Genomic DNA, 16,542 nt, shown 5'->3' with positions numbered 1-16,542 from the left:
TTAGGAAAGCAACCATTAAGAATTATATATGTTAAAATTGAGGAATGAAACTTTGATTAGTGAGATTATTAAAATTATAATGAAACTGAATTCCCATACAAGAATAATAAAATCTCTAATAGTGGGAATTCAATATCAATATTCTTATCATGTGCCCCTCCATTGTTCATGTGTTCATGAGTAATATTATTAAAGAAAAAATGACAAATAGATTGAATATTTGTATGATGCCAATGTAGGAAGATCTGTTTACACATTCAAAGGAAGCTTAGTTGATTTGTTTGCCATCTTTTCTTTCATATTTTTAGGAACTCTAGGAAGAATGCTATAGATATATAGATGGATACAAGGGTGCGTGTCATAAAGCATATAGAACAATGGATGAAGCTGAGAGACATTTATGGAAATATTGTCAACAATTCCCTGAAGAAAACCAAGTGATGTAGGGATTTTTTTTTTTTTTTTTTTGGATTTATTTTGTATAATTTCATCTTTTAGTTATCAAGTTTCTTTGAGAAGAGCCTCTTCTTTTTCAAGAACAATGTGCTGTGCATATGTACACAGAACTACTATGTTCATTGTATAATTGCCTTTGGGTATTTTGGAAAGAGAGGAAATGTGGGATTTCAAGGGTTGTGAGCATTTCTTGATCATTATGAGTATTCTTATATTTGATTGATTAGCCTCATTAGAAAAGAAAACTGTGGTTATTACCTTTTTTTTCTCTCTGTGTTTGATTGATACCATATGAAACCATGTCATAGTGTTTTGGAGTATTATTATCTCGCCCCCACCCCTTTTTTTCTTTTTTAATTTTTTGGATTTTGTTGTTGTGGTGGTGGGTATTTTTTTGTTTCAGGGCTTCAAGGATTTGAAATTATGGGGACTAACTCTATCAAAATCAGCAAACATTGTGACAAACTTGATGGGGACACACTACTTTTTGTCTTCCCTTGGTGGCTACCTCTCAGGTTCTTATCTTGGGAACGACCCCACCATGTTGTTCTTTGGCTTTGTTAGCAGCTATTAAAAAACGTGTGGCAAATATCTTCACCTGAATTTTGATCATCCATATGGTTAGCCTCATCAAAGAGAAAACTGTGGTGATTTGCCTTTTTTTTTTCTTTCTTTGTGTGTTTGATTGATACCATATGAAACCAGCTTTGGAGCATTAAATTATAAAAGATAATTGGTGATTGGATCAGTCCATACCATTAGAGGTAAGTGTTGAAAGTTGAAATAGCACTAAAGCTGAAGAAGCAATTGCTTTTGATAATTTCCTAGGTGCAATCAAAAGGTGGAATTCATTTTCTTTTGATAATTTTTCCTTCAAGTAAATGATAGAATCACAAAGGAACCACATTAAGTGATAATTTATAAATATACATCAAAAATTACATCACACACAAATACACAAATGTATCCTAATAAAACACACTGAACCATCACCATATCCGTCAATCCACTGGAACTTGCTAGTTTTACATTTCAGACCAAGGAGCATAAGATGAAAGAAAAAACAAATTAGGAGACAGAAAAAAAGCTCTTTAGATATGAACACATTATTCTGGACATCTTAACAAACTGAGGAACTCATATAAGTTTCTTGATCGACCCTCAAATGACAATCTCCGGCTTCACAATGCTTGACTTGATCTCCAAAGTGCGATAGGACAACAATCCCATTGTTGAAGATCTCATCACACACGTGCACATGTTGTCCGAGAATGGTCATGTTCTCAACATGAACCCATTGTCCAACAGCGGAGTGTCGCCCGATGATGATGCCTGATATGCAAGCATGACCTTGCATCCACTCATAACTACCACACCATAATTCGGTGGCTCGTCCACCTATTCAAAATGAAATTTCAGTCACCTACTTTATCTCTATGTTTCATAACTAATGAAACATCATTTCCTCTCCAAGAAACATTGATAGGATAATCAGATAATAAGATGAAGTACATCCAAAATTACTTTGGTTAGCATTATGGAAGTTTCACCTCCACGAGCTTTATGGAATTTAATCATTTCTTTGAGTGGATATTCACTAATAACGTCACTGTTGAGTTGGATGTATGCTGGTAAAACATAAAACCCCTTTGCAACCCCTCAACTAGTGTAAGGATAAAAAAAAACCACCTCTTCGCATCAATCAGAAATTTGAAAAGAAACACAAACCAACTATAGCCAAGACAACTAAATTCATGAACTGAAACAATACCAAGATATTTAAATCAAAATAACAACTCAGAACTCAAAAAGAAAACAATAAGTTCAGAATATAAGCAAATTACAATCATTCTTAGAGCGAGATGTAAGATATTTGAATTTCTTAAAGAAATTAAAAAAAATACAAAATACAAGAAGGATACAAATCAGAAATTTGAAAATAAACACAAACCCACTAAAGGCAGGACGGGTAAACCCATGAATCCAAACACTACCATGATATTTAAATCAAAATAAAGATAGTAATAAGTTAAGATTAAAAGCAAATTACAATCATTCTTAGAGCAAAATATTTGAATTTCTTAAAGATATTAAAAAAATTCAAGAAGAATAAAAATTCACAGCGAGCCAAACTTTGTCAGTGAACTTGTGACAATAGTCTTTGAAGAATCTGAAAGTTTCTAACAGAATTAGCCACAACTCTATGAGGATTCAAAATGTTACTTTGTTATTATTATTTTTTTCATCTTATGGTTTAATTCTAGTGATTAACTTCAAGGAAAGTTGTAATGCTCTTGGGTACCTTCTTTTCTTCTACAAAGTACAAGATAACGTTGATTTCGAAAAAGTCAATTTCTATGTTTACAGTATCAAGGGTAGCAACATCACGTAATTTACAGAATTTTTTCTTTGCAATTTATTTTCTTAAGTTTTTTTTTTTTTTACTGTATATTGTCCCAAGGCACCTTATTAGAATTTTTGTTTCATCTACTAGGATAGCTCACTGTTATCTTTAGAATCCACCTTCACCAATTAGAACTCTTAACAATCTGAAGAAAAAAAAAAAAAAAATCCTGAAACTTGAGGTTAATCTACATACAAGATAAATAAAAATTAAGATAAAAAAGGCAAAAAAATTGGATTTATTTGAAGAGTTAGTTTTGATCCTAAATCTATTTTATTATTTTCCTCATGTTACATAAATTTGAAAAATTAGGATTTGAACTATCTCAAGAACAAGAGAGAGATTTACCAAGATTTCCTATAGCTGTAGTACTACTTCTTCGATTGGATTTGGGTGATTAGGGTTTAGCCGTGAGGCCCTAAAGGGGTGATTAGGGTTGAACATGTGAGAGAGGAAGGAGAGGGAGAATGAGAGAGAACGGAAAGTTGCAGTTAGAGGGAGAGTCTTCATGACTTGGAGGGTTGCAGTTATAGGCATGTATAAGAAGAGGTTTGAGAGAAAACTCTCTCGGATTTTGTTAAAACATAAGAAGGTCGTTCCAATTGTTGATAAACAAGCAGAGAGATTGCAGCAATTTTCTAAAGGGTCCCTTTCAGCAACAAACATTTTGGCAAAACATTTTTCAAAATATGGGTTAGAGGTTTTGGAATGGGCTGATTTTTGGTGAGGATGATCTCTACGGTGAGGAGATCATCCTCATAAAAAATCAGCCCATTCCAAAACTTCTAGCCCCATGTTAACAGGTTGAAAAATTGTGAACCGTCCATTTTTTGTAAACCATTTTTGATAGGTTAGAAGTTTTGGAATGGGCTGATTTTTGGTGATGATGATCTATTCCCTGTAGAGATCATCCTCACCAAAAATCAGCCCATTCCAAAACCTGTAACCCATATTTTCAAAAATGTTTTGCCAAAATGTTTGTTGCTGAACATTTCCCTTTTCTAAATGATGTAAGTGAGCACGTGTTTTAGCTTTTTAGATAATTTCATCCATTAGATACCCAATCGGATGGTTGTCTTTTGTAGGGTGAAACATCTGATAATATGACTGACGCCGAACAGCTCACAATTCTGAACCACTTTTGATGGACTTAAAAAGTTTTAGATACTGCTGATTTTTTGTGAGGATAATCTCCTCACAGTAGAGATCTTACCACGGATTTTCCTATGTTAGTATGTAACCCACCCCTATCTCCCCCTCCCCTCCACCCCCACCCCCACCCCCACACACCCACACCCACACCCACACCCCCTCTCAATAATTGTTCCCACCTCTATATAAATAAACAAAAAACCCTGTCTACTTCCCTTCCATTCCAACAATATTTTCCCTCCCTACCCTCAATAATTGTTCCCACCTGTATAAAAAGATAAAAAAAGATCTTTTATCATAGGAGATCAAATCCTCTCAAACTTGCACACTAAAATGATCCCTGCAACTTTTCTTCCTGACTTGATCACCACCTCCCCATACCATCTTCGCCATCGATAACAAGATTGGATTTTCTGGGAGATTGTTGTTAACGGATTTCCGGGAAGAAACCCAATAACATCATTTGTACAGATTCTGACAAATTTTCAAAACTTTCCAGGATTTTTTCGAATTAAACAAAATTGACCCCACCAAATAATTGCCAAATCCAGACTTGGTTACTATAGCTGAAAGGCCCTCAGTTTCAGAACTTGCCCTGCGCCAAGGAACTCAAAGCGTCCTTTTCTGTCCCCTCACCTGTTGTAAAATTTTGAATGCCAAAGGAGTGCTGGTGATCAAATTGAAGTCCCGTAAATTAAATGAAGTGAAACCCCTAGAAATTATTCATAAGAAAATTGCAACACTTTTACAGTAATCAGAAAATAATGTGCTTTACAAGAAAAAAAGATAAAACATGTACTGTATACACCAGCCAACAATTCATTATTAGGTGGTGCCAATGAATGCTCCCAAGTAGTTGCTGTCGACTTATTGGTTGTATTAATCATCATAGGAAGAGTGAGGAGAGGCAGTGCAGCCAGGGTCAAAGGGGTCTTCCGAACCACAGCAATGCCAATATTGGAAAACTTGACCAGAATCGGGGGTGCTCATGGTCCCTCCACTGAACACGCTCTCAAACTTTCTCTTTGTTTCTCCTGTATAAGAAGCATGATGATTAAAAGCTAAATATGACTTATTTTCAAGTATAGACCAAAAGACAAAGAAAAGCAACAGAAAACAATATGCTCAATTACTAATTTCCCAGTTAGTCAAAACTATTATCTTGATATATGGGTTCTTGTTATGTTGGCTTGAAAACAAGCACCACATATATAGTTTCCGGTGTATTGAATACCATAATCTCCGAGTAAGACTCGGAGGATGCCAATAAAAACTAATGATAATTGCTACTAATAATTCAGTATAAGTACCACCAGCATCTCAATCGATATATCTAAAAGTATGTTACAGATGTACACAACGTGGTGCTATAAACCAGATTTTTTTTTGTTGTGGGGGCTGGGGTGTTGGGTTGGGGGGTGGGGGCGTGGGAAAGAATGGGTTAGTGGTCAATAGTTACTGGATGAAGGCAGGTTTTTGGACTCAGATTTGTAGTATCTACACACACAATCCTTACCAACATAGTGAGCTGGCACCTTACAGGAACACAATTGTCTAAGATGCACATAAATCATAATTAATCTTACTTAAGATTACATCCAAGTAAAACTGTAATAATCAAATCAATATTCAAGTACAGATGTGGAAACCAGAGAATAATATAAAGTAAGCTCTGCAAAAGATAATGTCAAACTTGTACTACAAAGGAGCAAGAAATTGGAGAAAGTAGAACAAAATTACTCACCAAGAGAACTTGTTGGGGAAAAAAATTACACAAGTAGCTAACCTATTTAGGTTCGTTTCGTTTCTTTTCTGTGATCTACAAAATATGTATATGGGAAGATGACAAGAATCATTTTTCCCCAATAAAACCCTTTGTAAAGGGAAAATTTGCCACAAATGAGAGAATATTTAAAGTGTACTTAGAAGGTAACTGGTTTAACAATAACCCCCACATGGATCTTGAAATAAAATTGAGGGAAAAATAGATGTCTGTTAGTCCCCGCATTTGTGGTTCTCAATTTTGTGATATTTGGTTGAGTCATTACCTCTGTGTCCATGCTTCCTAAGTCGGATCAAGTCAGAGCCTCAGCCTTCAACCCCCCTTGTTTGCACACACTTGTTAGAGGCTTTGCAACCATTTCCCTTGATGGAAAACCCTTAGGTGAAGTGCCCCTTTGAAGAGAAAAATCTGCTCTTTTTGGTGACCAATTCGGGTACCTTCAGCTAGCCAAAGAAGGCTCTTTGGAGCAACCTTTGGTTGATTTTCCAAAGATAGTGTAAAACTAATTTCTGAAGCTTCAGTTACCTTCGGCTAACTGAAGACTTACTTTGTTAACCGAAGCTAACCATTGGATCCCTCAGCTAGCCAAAGCCAATCTTCGGGTAAAACCAAAGATGGCCTGCTTGAAACAAATTTATAAACAGATTCATGGCTTCCTTAGCTTTTTTGGTTGATCACATAGAGAGCCCTAGAGGCCCCCACTTGCGCATTCACTCTCTAGCCCTCTCTAACCCTAGGAACCCTTTTTTCTTTTTTTTTTATGAGCACAAAGTTTCATTTAAAAAGATGAAAACCAAGAGGCCGAGATGGGTAAACCCTAGATCCTAGGTTTGATCCCAACATTCACTCACCATTCCCTTCTTTTGGCACAAACACACCAAGCTAACAAGGAGCATCTCATGGAGCTTTGAAGCCAAAGATGGAAGTGGAAGATGAAGCAAAGTCTTGAAGATTCAAACCTCCTCAAGCTTATAAGAAGATCATTCTCCTTAAGAGGCAAAAGTCTTCATTTTTGTTTTTCTTTTAAAACCATCTTGTTCAAGGTATCTTAGAAAGGAAGATGATCATTCAAGAAGTGTTTTGGGTTTTAGGTCTCCCAAGTCCAAAGCCTAGGTTTTGTGGGGACTGAATCCCAAGTTAAGGTTTTGAACCTAAGTATAAAACGAAAGTGTAATATGGAGTGAGTGTGTTACTTTTAAGGGTTCAACAATCTAGAGTAAATCTTAGCCCTATGTCTACCCCTTTCTTTAATGGTAAGGTACAAACTACTACTATCGGAAGGCTAGGATGGGGATTTTCTTAGACTCTCTCAGCCCAATTGCTGGCAAGATCATCGAGGAGGTCTGGGGAGTTCCCACCAAACAAATCGAGAGACACAGTCACCATCACAGTGCCTAAGGAAAGACCTAGCTGGACTGAGGTGGAAAGAGCTAGAGTTGTTGATAATATGAAAGCCCCCAATGTCGTTCACTATGCTTTGTTTCAAAATGAGTTTGGGAGGATATGCACATGCTCTTCAGCCAAAGAAGCCTAGAGCATCTTGGAGACCACCTATGAACGTACCACCACAGCAAAAGATCCAAACTCTCAACTTCTAACAACACAATTTGAGAATATTAAAATGGAAGAACATGAAATATTTACAGGCTTCTACACAAAATTTAGTAATATTTGCAACATATAAACTATACTTTAAAAATCCTCCCTCCAAACGAAAAAACATTGTCCTAAGACTTCCAAGCCAAAATAGAAAAATCAATGGAGCGTCTGAGGATGATATTGATGTAGGACAAGACATGGCCTTATTGACTAAGAAGTTCAAAAAATAAAAAAATTAAGAAAAAAGGGATAGAGAGTATAACAAAAAGGGTAAATATAAGGACAACGACCTTGTCAAAGGAAAATCTACAAGAAAGCCCAAAGATACTCAATGTTATAGTTTTGTTCACTATGCATTTTTATTTTTATTTTTATTTTATAGATATTAGAAAGAAAAATACTAAAGGGAAGGTCGAGATGACCAACCCAAGAAAAGAAAAGACCTTGCAACTACTCTGAAATGTTACAGATACTATATCAACAAACTACGAAGTCCTCAAGAAACGCCCCTTTGAACTCTTTGAAGATCTTACCAGAAAAAGAGTGACCCTAGAATCGATAAAACTAACTCTGGGATTGATTGAGTCCTCACTTCAAATACACAAGCATTTCTTTCTTTCCAAATGCTCAACAAAATTGCAAAAGGAGTTAAACTTCAAATCAACCTTTTTGAATTACAGAAGCTCATCCCCAACTAGGGCCATTCACTAAAGACTTCTCTAATCGATCTCAGTAGACAAGAACCTATCCCGAACAACAAAAAGTAGTGGGTCCATAAACCCCTAGCCACCTCGCAATGTAAAAGCAAGTGATTAGCTTTTTCTTTGTTTGCCAGACACATACAACAAATGCTCGAACCGTAAAAACCCCTTCTCCTCAATTGATCAATCGTTAGATCCCTTTCCTTCACAACTGTCCAAACAAAGAAAATAATCTTCGAAAGCATCTTTGGATTCCACACGGCAACCAATGGAAAATTAGGATCTCAACCCATAACTAAATCATTACAAAACTCCCTTACCAAGAACAAACCTTTACTATTGAGAGCCCAAACTCTCACATCTTCTCTACTCGACCCCCCGATACTAAATCAAGAATAGCCATCAATTTTGTGATCTCTGGTAACTCCCAAACCTTCAACGCCCTCCTTAAACCTAAATCCCACCCTTCAATACCTTCTTCTAACACACGAAAACTTGTAACAGGAAGGTTCTTTTTTCTTAATATTGTCTACAACAAGGGAAATCTATCCTTTAAAAAACCTACTGCTCTCTTCGAATCTTCCCAAAATCTTACTTTGCTCCCCCTTCCAACCTTGAAAGTAACACTTTTTCCTAAATTGAAGACGAATCTTTAGAATGCCATTCCACACTCCGCACTAGTAAGAATTTTTTAGCTTCACCACTTTCCCACCCGAAAATGTCATCCCCAAATTTAGCGGCTATCACTCTCCATCATAAACCTTCATGTTCCACCGAAACCTCCATAACCACTTCCCTAATAATGCCCCATTCAAGTTCCTCAAATTCCTGAAACCAAGACCCCCCAAACTCTTTAAAGTGCACACATTTTTCCAACTAACTAAATGTAGTTAGGTTTTTCCATGTCATGCCAAAGAAAGTTTCTAAATAATTTATCCAATTTCAACTCCACGCTCTTAGGGATCGAGAACAAAGAAAGATAATAGACTGGTATGTTGCACAAAAAAATCTTGATCAATGTAAGCTTACCACCTTTAGAAAGATAATTAGCTCGCTGCGAACTTAATCTTCTCGAAATCTTCTCTATCACTGGCTCCCAAATGCTTTTGCTCTTGTAAAGTGCACCTAAAGGTAAGCCCAGATAAGAAGTAGGAAGAGACCCCACATGACAACCCAATGTAGACTGACACCTTCACTTCCAGCACATGACCAATGGAAATAACTTGCTTTTACTTAAATTCATGGGCAAACCGGAAACAACTTCAAAGCAACACAATAATCCACCAAGGAATCTAACCAGATTTAAATCTTCAACTAAGAAAACCAATAGTGTCATCCGTGGACTGTAATTGGGTAACCAATGGTCCCCCAACACTAGGACAAAAGCCTCCCAAGTGACCATTCGTCGTGACATTTCCAATCATCCTTCTCAAAGCCTCAGCCACCACTAAGAACAAGAAGGGAGATAGCGGGACACCTTGCCGCAACCATCTAGAAATCTGAAAGAACCCTTGAACCATTAATGAGAATCGATAAGGAAGTAGAAGAAATGCATTTCATCACCCAATAGATCCACTTATAACCAAATCCCATCCGACCCAACAAATATCTCAAGCAACTCCAATTAACATGATCATATGCTTTCTCCAAGTCTATCTTACACACTAACCCGGCTCGTGGGATTTCAACCTCAAATCTAAACATCCATCCACTACAAGGACCCCATCCAAAATCTGACTTCCGCTTACAAAAGTCCCTTGATTTGACCCAATGATACTATATGCATTTGAATGCCTTACTAAACTAAAATCAAATCCAAATCAAAGGGTAGAGCAATGGTGGCTGCTGCCACCTGGGATGATTCAGACGAGTCTGAGACTAATGAGTCATCGAGTTCGGAGGATCTCAACTCCTTGTAGATACTAATGGCCTCCACCAATGTGAGCATTCCAAATTTAGGAGATGTTAGAAGTAATTCTGACGTGACAACATCTAAAGATGACACTCCTTCCTCAGGAGAGGAAGGGGAGGAAGAAAATATTGGAGATGATCAATTGCAAGAAGCCTACAACAAACTTTATGCTAATAATCTCAAATTGATCAAAACCTTGAGTCGTGTTAAGGCTAAGAATAATTGGAGAAAGCCTTGAAGAATCCAAATTTGAGAAGGAAAAGTTGGCCAACAAATCTGAAATAGTTAAATCATTTTAAGAATGGAAAATTAAACAGTCTTAAGGAAAACTGTTGAACTTAACCAAGTCAGATCCATTAAATCAGTTGTAGAGGATGAGCTTGATAGAGTTAAATATGATAATCAGGCCCTATGATTGGAAATTGACCAACTTAGATCCTATAAGATGAGGTATGAATACAAGTTTGCCCAAGGAAATGAAAATTTGGAAAAACTTCTAGGAATGAGTAAACCATTTGAGAACAAAAGAGATCTTGGAATGATGGATATACTACAAACACACCTCCATCCCCACTATATTCATAAAACGAGAGTCTTCCTCATTGTTAAATAACTCTCAGAACTTAGGGGGTGTTTGTTTAACGCTGATTTCAGCACTTAATGCTGAATGCAATTCAGCTTCAGCAATCAGCACGTTTGTTTACTCTACATTTTCAGCACTTATTACTGAAAAATAAGTGAAAACCATTAAGTGAAGTTGGATTACTTAATTTTTTTGCTGAAGCGGTAAGCACCGGTCTTTTTCAACACAGACAAGTATGCCCTTATACTAGAAATGATATTACCTCTTATGTCATATGGATAATGATATAAGCACCCCACAAATTAATAAGGCAACCCACACCAATATTATCTCTCTCCTATTTTCTCTCTCATCTATGTATTTAAATAATATTAATTCAAATTAAAATATTATATTAATTCAAATTAAAAAAATAATATTAATTCAAATTAAATAATATTAATTTAAATTTAAAAAATAATATGAATTCAAATTAAAGAGAGAAAATTTCGACCCTTAAAGAGCCTAAATTTTCTCTTTCCTCCACAAATTTAAATAATACTAAATATTAAATATTAAATATTTCAAAAAAATAAAAGAAGAGAGAGAAATTTACTCTTTCCTTTTTTATTTTTTGGAATATTTAATATTTAATATTTAATGAAATATTTCTATTTAATATTATTCTCTTTAATTTGAATTAATATTATTTTTTAATTTGAATTAAAAAAATTTTAAATTTACTTTTTAAATTATGTGGAGGAGAGAGAATTTGTTCGGCTAGGTTCCCAATTTATTAAATTTAGTATTTTTTTAATAAATAATTTTTATTTTTGTATTTTATTAATAATTTTCCCTTAAACATACAACTGTTGAAAAGGGTAATATAGTCAATTTACCAGTTTTCAGCATTAAGTGACAAACAGATTTAGGTGATTACAGCGCTTAATTTGAATCAGTTCAGCACAATTCAGATCGGTAAACAGACAACAATTTCAGCACTTAAATTCAGTGCTTATACAGTTTCAGCAATTATAATCATTCAGCACTTATTTGTTCAGTTTAACAAACAGCACCTTAGTATCTCACTTTTGTGAAGAGAGGAGCCACATGAAATTTGAATGCATAGCCTTTAAACATCTATCACTACCACCCTCGTACCTATAGGTAAATTTTCTTGGTTGGACCCAAAGGACAAAGCCTACATCAAAGGACGATCGCTTGAAAAGAAGGTTAAGTTTCCCACGTCCCAGAAGGAGAAGATTCCCACTCCTCCAAAAGTGGATGATAGGATGAAGGCAATGGAGAAGATTCCCACTCATCTGAGCAAGTTGCCCTAATAAATGAGAAAACCAAAAAAACCATGTCTGGTATGATTAAAAGCCATAGAGCAGGAGAAAAAAGTCAAGGAAAAAAGGTCTCCTAAGAATCAATCACACAAGAAAAGTAGATCACCTAATGTTATGAGTTTGTTCTATGATAATACAAGTGTCATCAACATCTCAAAGAATGCAGCCCAGCACACTTGGATAAAACACATAGACATCTGACATCACTTCATTAGAGAGCACATTGAAGAGCACAGTATCTCGTTGGAATGTGCTAACTAGGAGTCAATTTGCCGACATTCTCACAAAACCCTTGGATGCACTTGGCTTCAAAAAACTTCACAAATTCATCGGGTGTTGTGAATGTGTGGGTCCCTTTTACCCTACCATCATACAAAGATCTTTGAAAGGAATGTAAATGTGCATTTATAGTTAAATAAGATTTTTGAAGAGAATTTAAATGTGCATTTATAGCTAAATAAGATCTTTGAAGGGAACTCATCCAAGAGAGAAGGGAATTTAAATGTAGAGTCATTTGGCCAATGGAGGTGGGCAGTGGTTCTTGAGACAGAATATCCCCAAGTTGAGTGGGAATCGCCTCAAGTAGCTCTGAGTAGGGTCATCAACAAACAGGTGGGGGGTTCTCTATGTTCTTGCCAACGGTTCCAATGTGTTGCTAGTTGCTATCTAGGGATGTCTGTGCCTCAAAATTGATTAGTAGGGAGGGTAAGGTGATGATAACTGGTTGGCCGATTCGTTGCAGGCCCTTGCTTGCAACAATGGATCATCTAGAACCAAGTTGGAGATAGGAAAGGTGTTGGGTAAAGGTTTTGGGTCTTCATTTTCACCTTTGGGCACATCAAGTTTTCAAGAAGATAGCGGAGCAAATGCGGGCTCTTGGAGATCGACCCATTAACGGAATCTTGGGAGTGTTAAGCTATGCTAGGTTGAAGGAGGGTTGGAGTCGATGGAGGATCCCAAGGGGGTCGAAGGTCTTCTATGGTGGGTTCCTCTTTAATATTGGCATTTTCCTGGATGAAGCCTCCACCTCTCATGGACCCTTTTGGCCAAATGTTTGGAGACCCCCTCGGTGCTTTCTTTGAGTGCTTTGGTTAGGAGTGGGAGGTAGGTGATGTTGTTCATGATCCCTAGGATCAATTTCTACTGAGGTGTTGCAATTCCTTTCCTCCTGTCATGGGGATGCCTTAGTTGAAGATATTGAGTTTTGTACCAAAAGGAAGTCAGGGAGAAGAAGACCATGGTATTAGGGCTACAGCTCTAGAGTTACCAGTGCAAGAAGGGGTGTTCAAAATAGGTTTGTTCAAGACCCTGTCTTTCAGGCTAAACATTGGTTTTGGGTTCTAAATGATCGAGGAGACTACTAAAGGGCCCATGAATATATGAAAATGTTTGGAATGTGTCTTAGTTCGAGGATTGCTCTAAGTGAAGGGCTCTAGGAGAGGTTGTGGGACATTTCTCAACTAGAGGGGGCCCATGTCCTTTCAGAATTACTTTGGTCATTTTAACTGAAAATTGAGATTTTCCTGAAAATTTAATTTCAAAATGTATCTTGAAGGTACATGAATTTTCTAAATGAGAAATGGATTCAAATGCATGTAACTGGCTTTGGGAGTACTTCAAAAGTTATGCGAAACATCACACATTATTATAAACTAGTCGTCTTGGGGAGAACAAGTTGGCAAGTCAGGAAAGTACAAAATGGGGTGTATACACCTCCAAGTCTCTTTCCCTTTAAAAAGACCCCCAAAATCTCAAAAAATAAGTACAAGAGAACTATTTAGAAAAAAATGAGCAACTTAAAGAAATTTGAATCCCACATAGCAAAGTACCAAAACTTATTGAACCCATTAGGAGTGTAGCATAGAGAAGAAGAAAAAAAACGAGAAAAAGAGAATGCTTAGGTAAGGGGTCAGTGGCCCCCCACTCATTATTTTTGGGTGAGGTTAAAGTCACCTAAATTTTGATGATTATGTGATAACCCCTGTGTTATAACATGAGTTGCCCGCACAACCCTCACCCCTTCAATTTTTTGCCCCCTCCCCACTATGTTTTGGTGAATATTTGAGGTAAGTACTCGTATTTTCAAACTGCTGCCACTTTGAACTCCCCTCCCCTTATGTTTTGGTAAATATTTGAGGCACCCCACTTGTGTTTTCAGACTATTGACATACCCGCTTTGACCTTTTCTTTCCCTCATTCTCAATTGTTTTGGGTGATTTAGACACCCCTCTATCAAATTGATTAAATTTTGATAGACCCCTATTTTTTAAAAATTGATGATATTGCCTTGATTTGGATCTTCTCTCGTAGACTAAGTGGAAAAATGACATAAATGCCATTTTCTTCAATATCTAACCAAAACCCTTGAATTTTCTTCACAAAACTAATCACCTTCAAGCTCTTCAACCTTACTAAAACCTATAATTTGCCACTGCTATGAAAAAATTATGGCTCTGCCCCTGCTTAGGTCAGGATTGGAGCTTCTCACTCTTCTTAACAACATAGAAATTTTAAATTTCATATAAACCAGGATGAAAGGGTTTGGATCTTGGTATCGATGTGTGAAAACATGAAATGTAGATTATTGTTCACCGAAATTTGGAAAAAAAAAATACAAACAAATAACAAAATTAAGCTTGAAAGGTGATCTCAACGAAAGGGGATGTTAAAAACAGCTTCAAATTTCCCAATATGCTTCACATAACAATATAACTGAAAATTGAGATATTAATAAGAAGAAATGAAGGAGACTTACCACCGAAATGAGAGGTATGGAAACGACAAGCTCTGGGGTGATTGAGAGACGGATCGAATTGGGTTTTGCAGTTCTTGCAAGTCCTTAGAGTTTGTTGGTTAGGGTTTCCTGCACATTTAATTGAGGAATTTTTGGCTGAAAACTTGAGTGACGTAATTGTTCTTCCGAAGGGATGAATTTGGAGAATGTACTTCAATTGCGAGAATTTTTTTGGTGAACCTAATTGACTCACCAAAGAGGGAAGATTTAAAAGGAGAGAAGCTGAAATCTGTGTTGAATTTCTCAGGACTTCAGTCGCCATGCTTTCGGGATGTTTGGTGGGAATAGCGTATGCAGTTCAGCTTCAGCCCTTAGTTTTCGATACATGGTTTTAAAACCCGATCTCGGGCGAGTCGAAGCGGGGGATGACGAGTCAAACTTGTTTGACCTATTTTATTTTATTGTTTGTCAAATTAAAGTGAGCTGCTATTGGCACCCCAAATTTTACTTATTGCAGCCCAATTTTTTAAACTATTTCTCCCTCCCACATTAAAGATTAAAACACACTATTAAGATATTATAAAAGTTTGGCTCAAGTTATAATCTCAACATTACAAAACATTCTAACACTCATTTAAACAATTTCAGTAGTTGTTTACAATTTTTATTAGGCTCATATAAAGCCCATCCTAAAACCCAAAAATATAAAAATCTAGCAAAAATAAGAGAGCTTCTATTGTCAACCCAACTTTTACTTATTCTCAATTATTCACTTTTTTTTTTTATTTTTAATTGGGGTGCACTAAGTACAAGTTGGATTGCCAATAACAGTTCTCTCTTAGTTTTGCTAGATTTAGATTTATATATTTTTGGGTTTCAGGATGGTTTTATACGAGCCCAATCGTTTCCAACACATTGGAAACTGAGTTGACTGATTTTATTCATCTAGCTTTTACGAGTCGTATTATCATTTTGAAAACCTTCATTAATATGTATTATTACGTGGCATGTGCTAATGCAAATGCATTACAAAATTTAGGATTTATGCATAATAATAATAAAAACATAATTTCTATTAAAGGAATTGTAGAGGTAAAATCTCGGATACTGTCAATTCCTTGAGATTCACCCTTAACGATCAATCTTTTATTATTCTTGATGCACATGAACAATCAAAGCCACATAGAAAAATAATAAAGAAAAAAAAAAGGATAAGGGAGAGAAGACAAAAAAATAAGATTTATTCACAGGGTTCGTCTCAGAATCGGACTAGGTCCTGAACTTTGAAGAGTCTTTCCACTATTCTACAAAACCTAGCCTCATCTTCATTTTTCCTCCTTCTCAGAGTCCCTTGTTTTTACCTAGTAGTTCTCCTTATATAGATACAAAAGTCAATCCTAAAAAGGAAAGACAAACAATTTAGGATTCTCTACTAAATTTATCTTTATCTAGACATAGATACTCTTTAATCAATTATGAGACTTTCTATTTATGAATAAAATTACATTTTTAACTGTTCGTTGTTCTTGCAATGATGTTAATGAAAATTCGTTTGTAGCTCATTATGGTTTTCTCCAAACAAATAATAATTTATAATCTTAATTTTACATGGCAAGTGTAGACAACCCAATTTGAACGGGCCCATACTTGAAAAGGGCCCAAAAACAACAGTTTTTCAACAAAAAGTGCCGACAGGCCTCAAAGGCTCACATAACAAAAAATTTGACATTTTGATCAAATCAAGGCCCCAAAACCTCCTAGCGGTTTAGTGGACCCACCAAAAGGACTCGATAAGCTTTCATTTACCCCACTCTACTCAAAATATCGATTTTTCAACAAAGTTGGCCAACGGGCCTCAAAAGCCCAAATCATTGAAAAATTACATTTTGA

At 36.1% G+C, this 16,542-nt stretch overlaps 1 protein-coding gene and 1 long non-coding RNA gene across 2 annotated transcripts; both read right to left on the bottom strand.

Annotated features, from left to right (window-relative positions):
• Positions 1–1,343: 1,343 nt before the first annotated feature.
• LOC147394278 (uncharacterized) lies at positions 1,344–3,497 on the bottom strand. Its single transcript, XR_015181511.1, has 2 exons — positions 3,209–3,497; positions 1,344–1,854 (listed from the first exon to the last, which is right to left on the bottom strand). It is a non-coding gene; the product is annotated as an uncharacterized LOC147394278 (long non-coding RNA).
• A 1,186-nt stretch (positions 3,498–4,683) lies between these two features.
• LOC147394277 (carboxypeptidase) lies at positions 4,684–15,011 on the bottom strand. The gene is made up of 2 exons (XM_086454354.1): positions 14,674–15,011; positions 4,684–5,046 (listed from the first exon to the last, which is right to left on the bottom strand). Exons 1-2 carry the CDS (start codon positions 14,972–14,974, stop codon positions 4,892–4,894), a joined length of 456 nt encoding a protein of 151 aa, XP_086310480.1. The 5' UTR covers positions 14,975–15,011; the 3' UTR covers positions 4,684–4,891.
• Between the last annotated feature and the right edge of the window lie 1,531 nt (positions 15,012–16,542).

Source organism: Akebia trifoliata, chromosome 9 (genome assembly GCF_017979445.1).
Source record: "Akebia trifoliata isolate Shusen 1 chromosome 9, ASM1797944v1, whole genome shotgun sequence".
In the NCBI taxonomy this organism is placed as follows: domain Eukaryota; kingdom Viridiplantae; phylum Streptophyta; class Magnoliopsida; order Ranunculales; family Lardizabalaceae; genus Akebia; species Akebia trifoliata.
Note: the sequence above shows the minus strand (reverse complement) of the source record. Positions and strands in the feature narration are given on the sequence as shown.

Coding starts and splice junctions, on each gene's coding strand:
- LOC147394277 (XM_086454354.1), bottom strand. CDS start 14,974: ATGGCGACTGAAGTCCTGAGAAATTCAACACAGATTTCAGCTTCTCTC. Junction 5,047..14,673: donor CCATACCTCTCATTTCGGTG/GTAAGTCTCCTT, acceptor CTTCTTATACAG/GAGAAACAAAGAGAAAGTTT.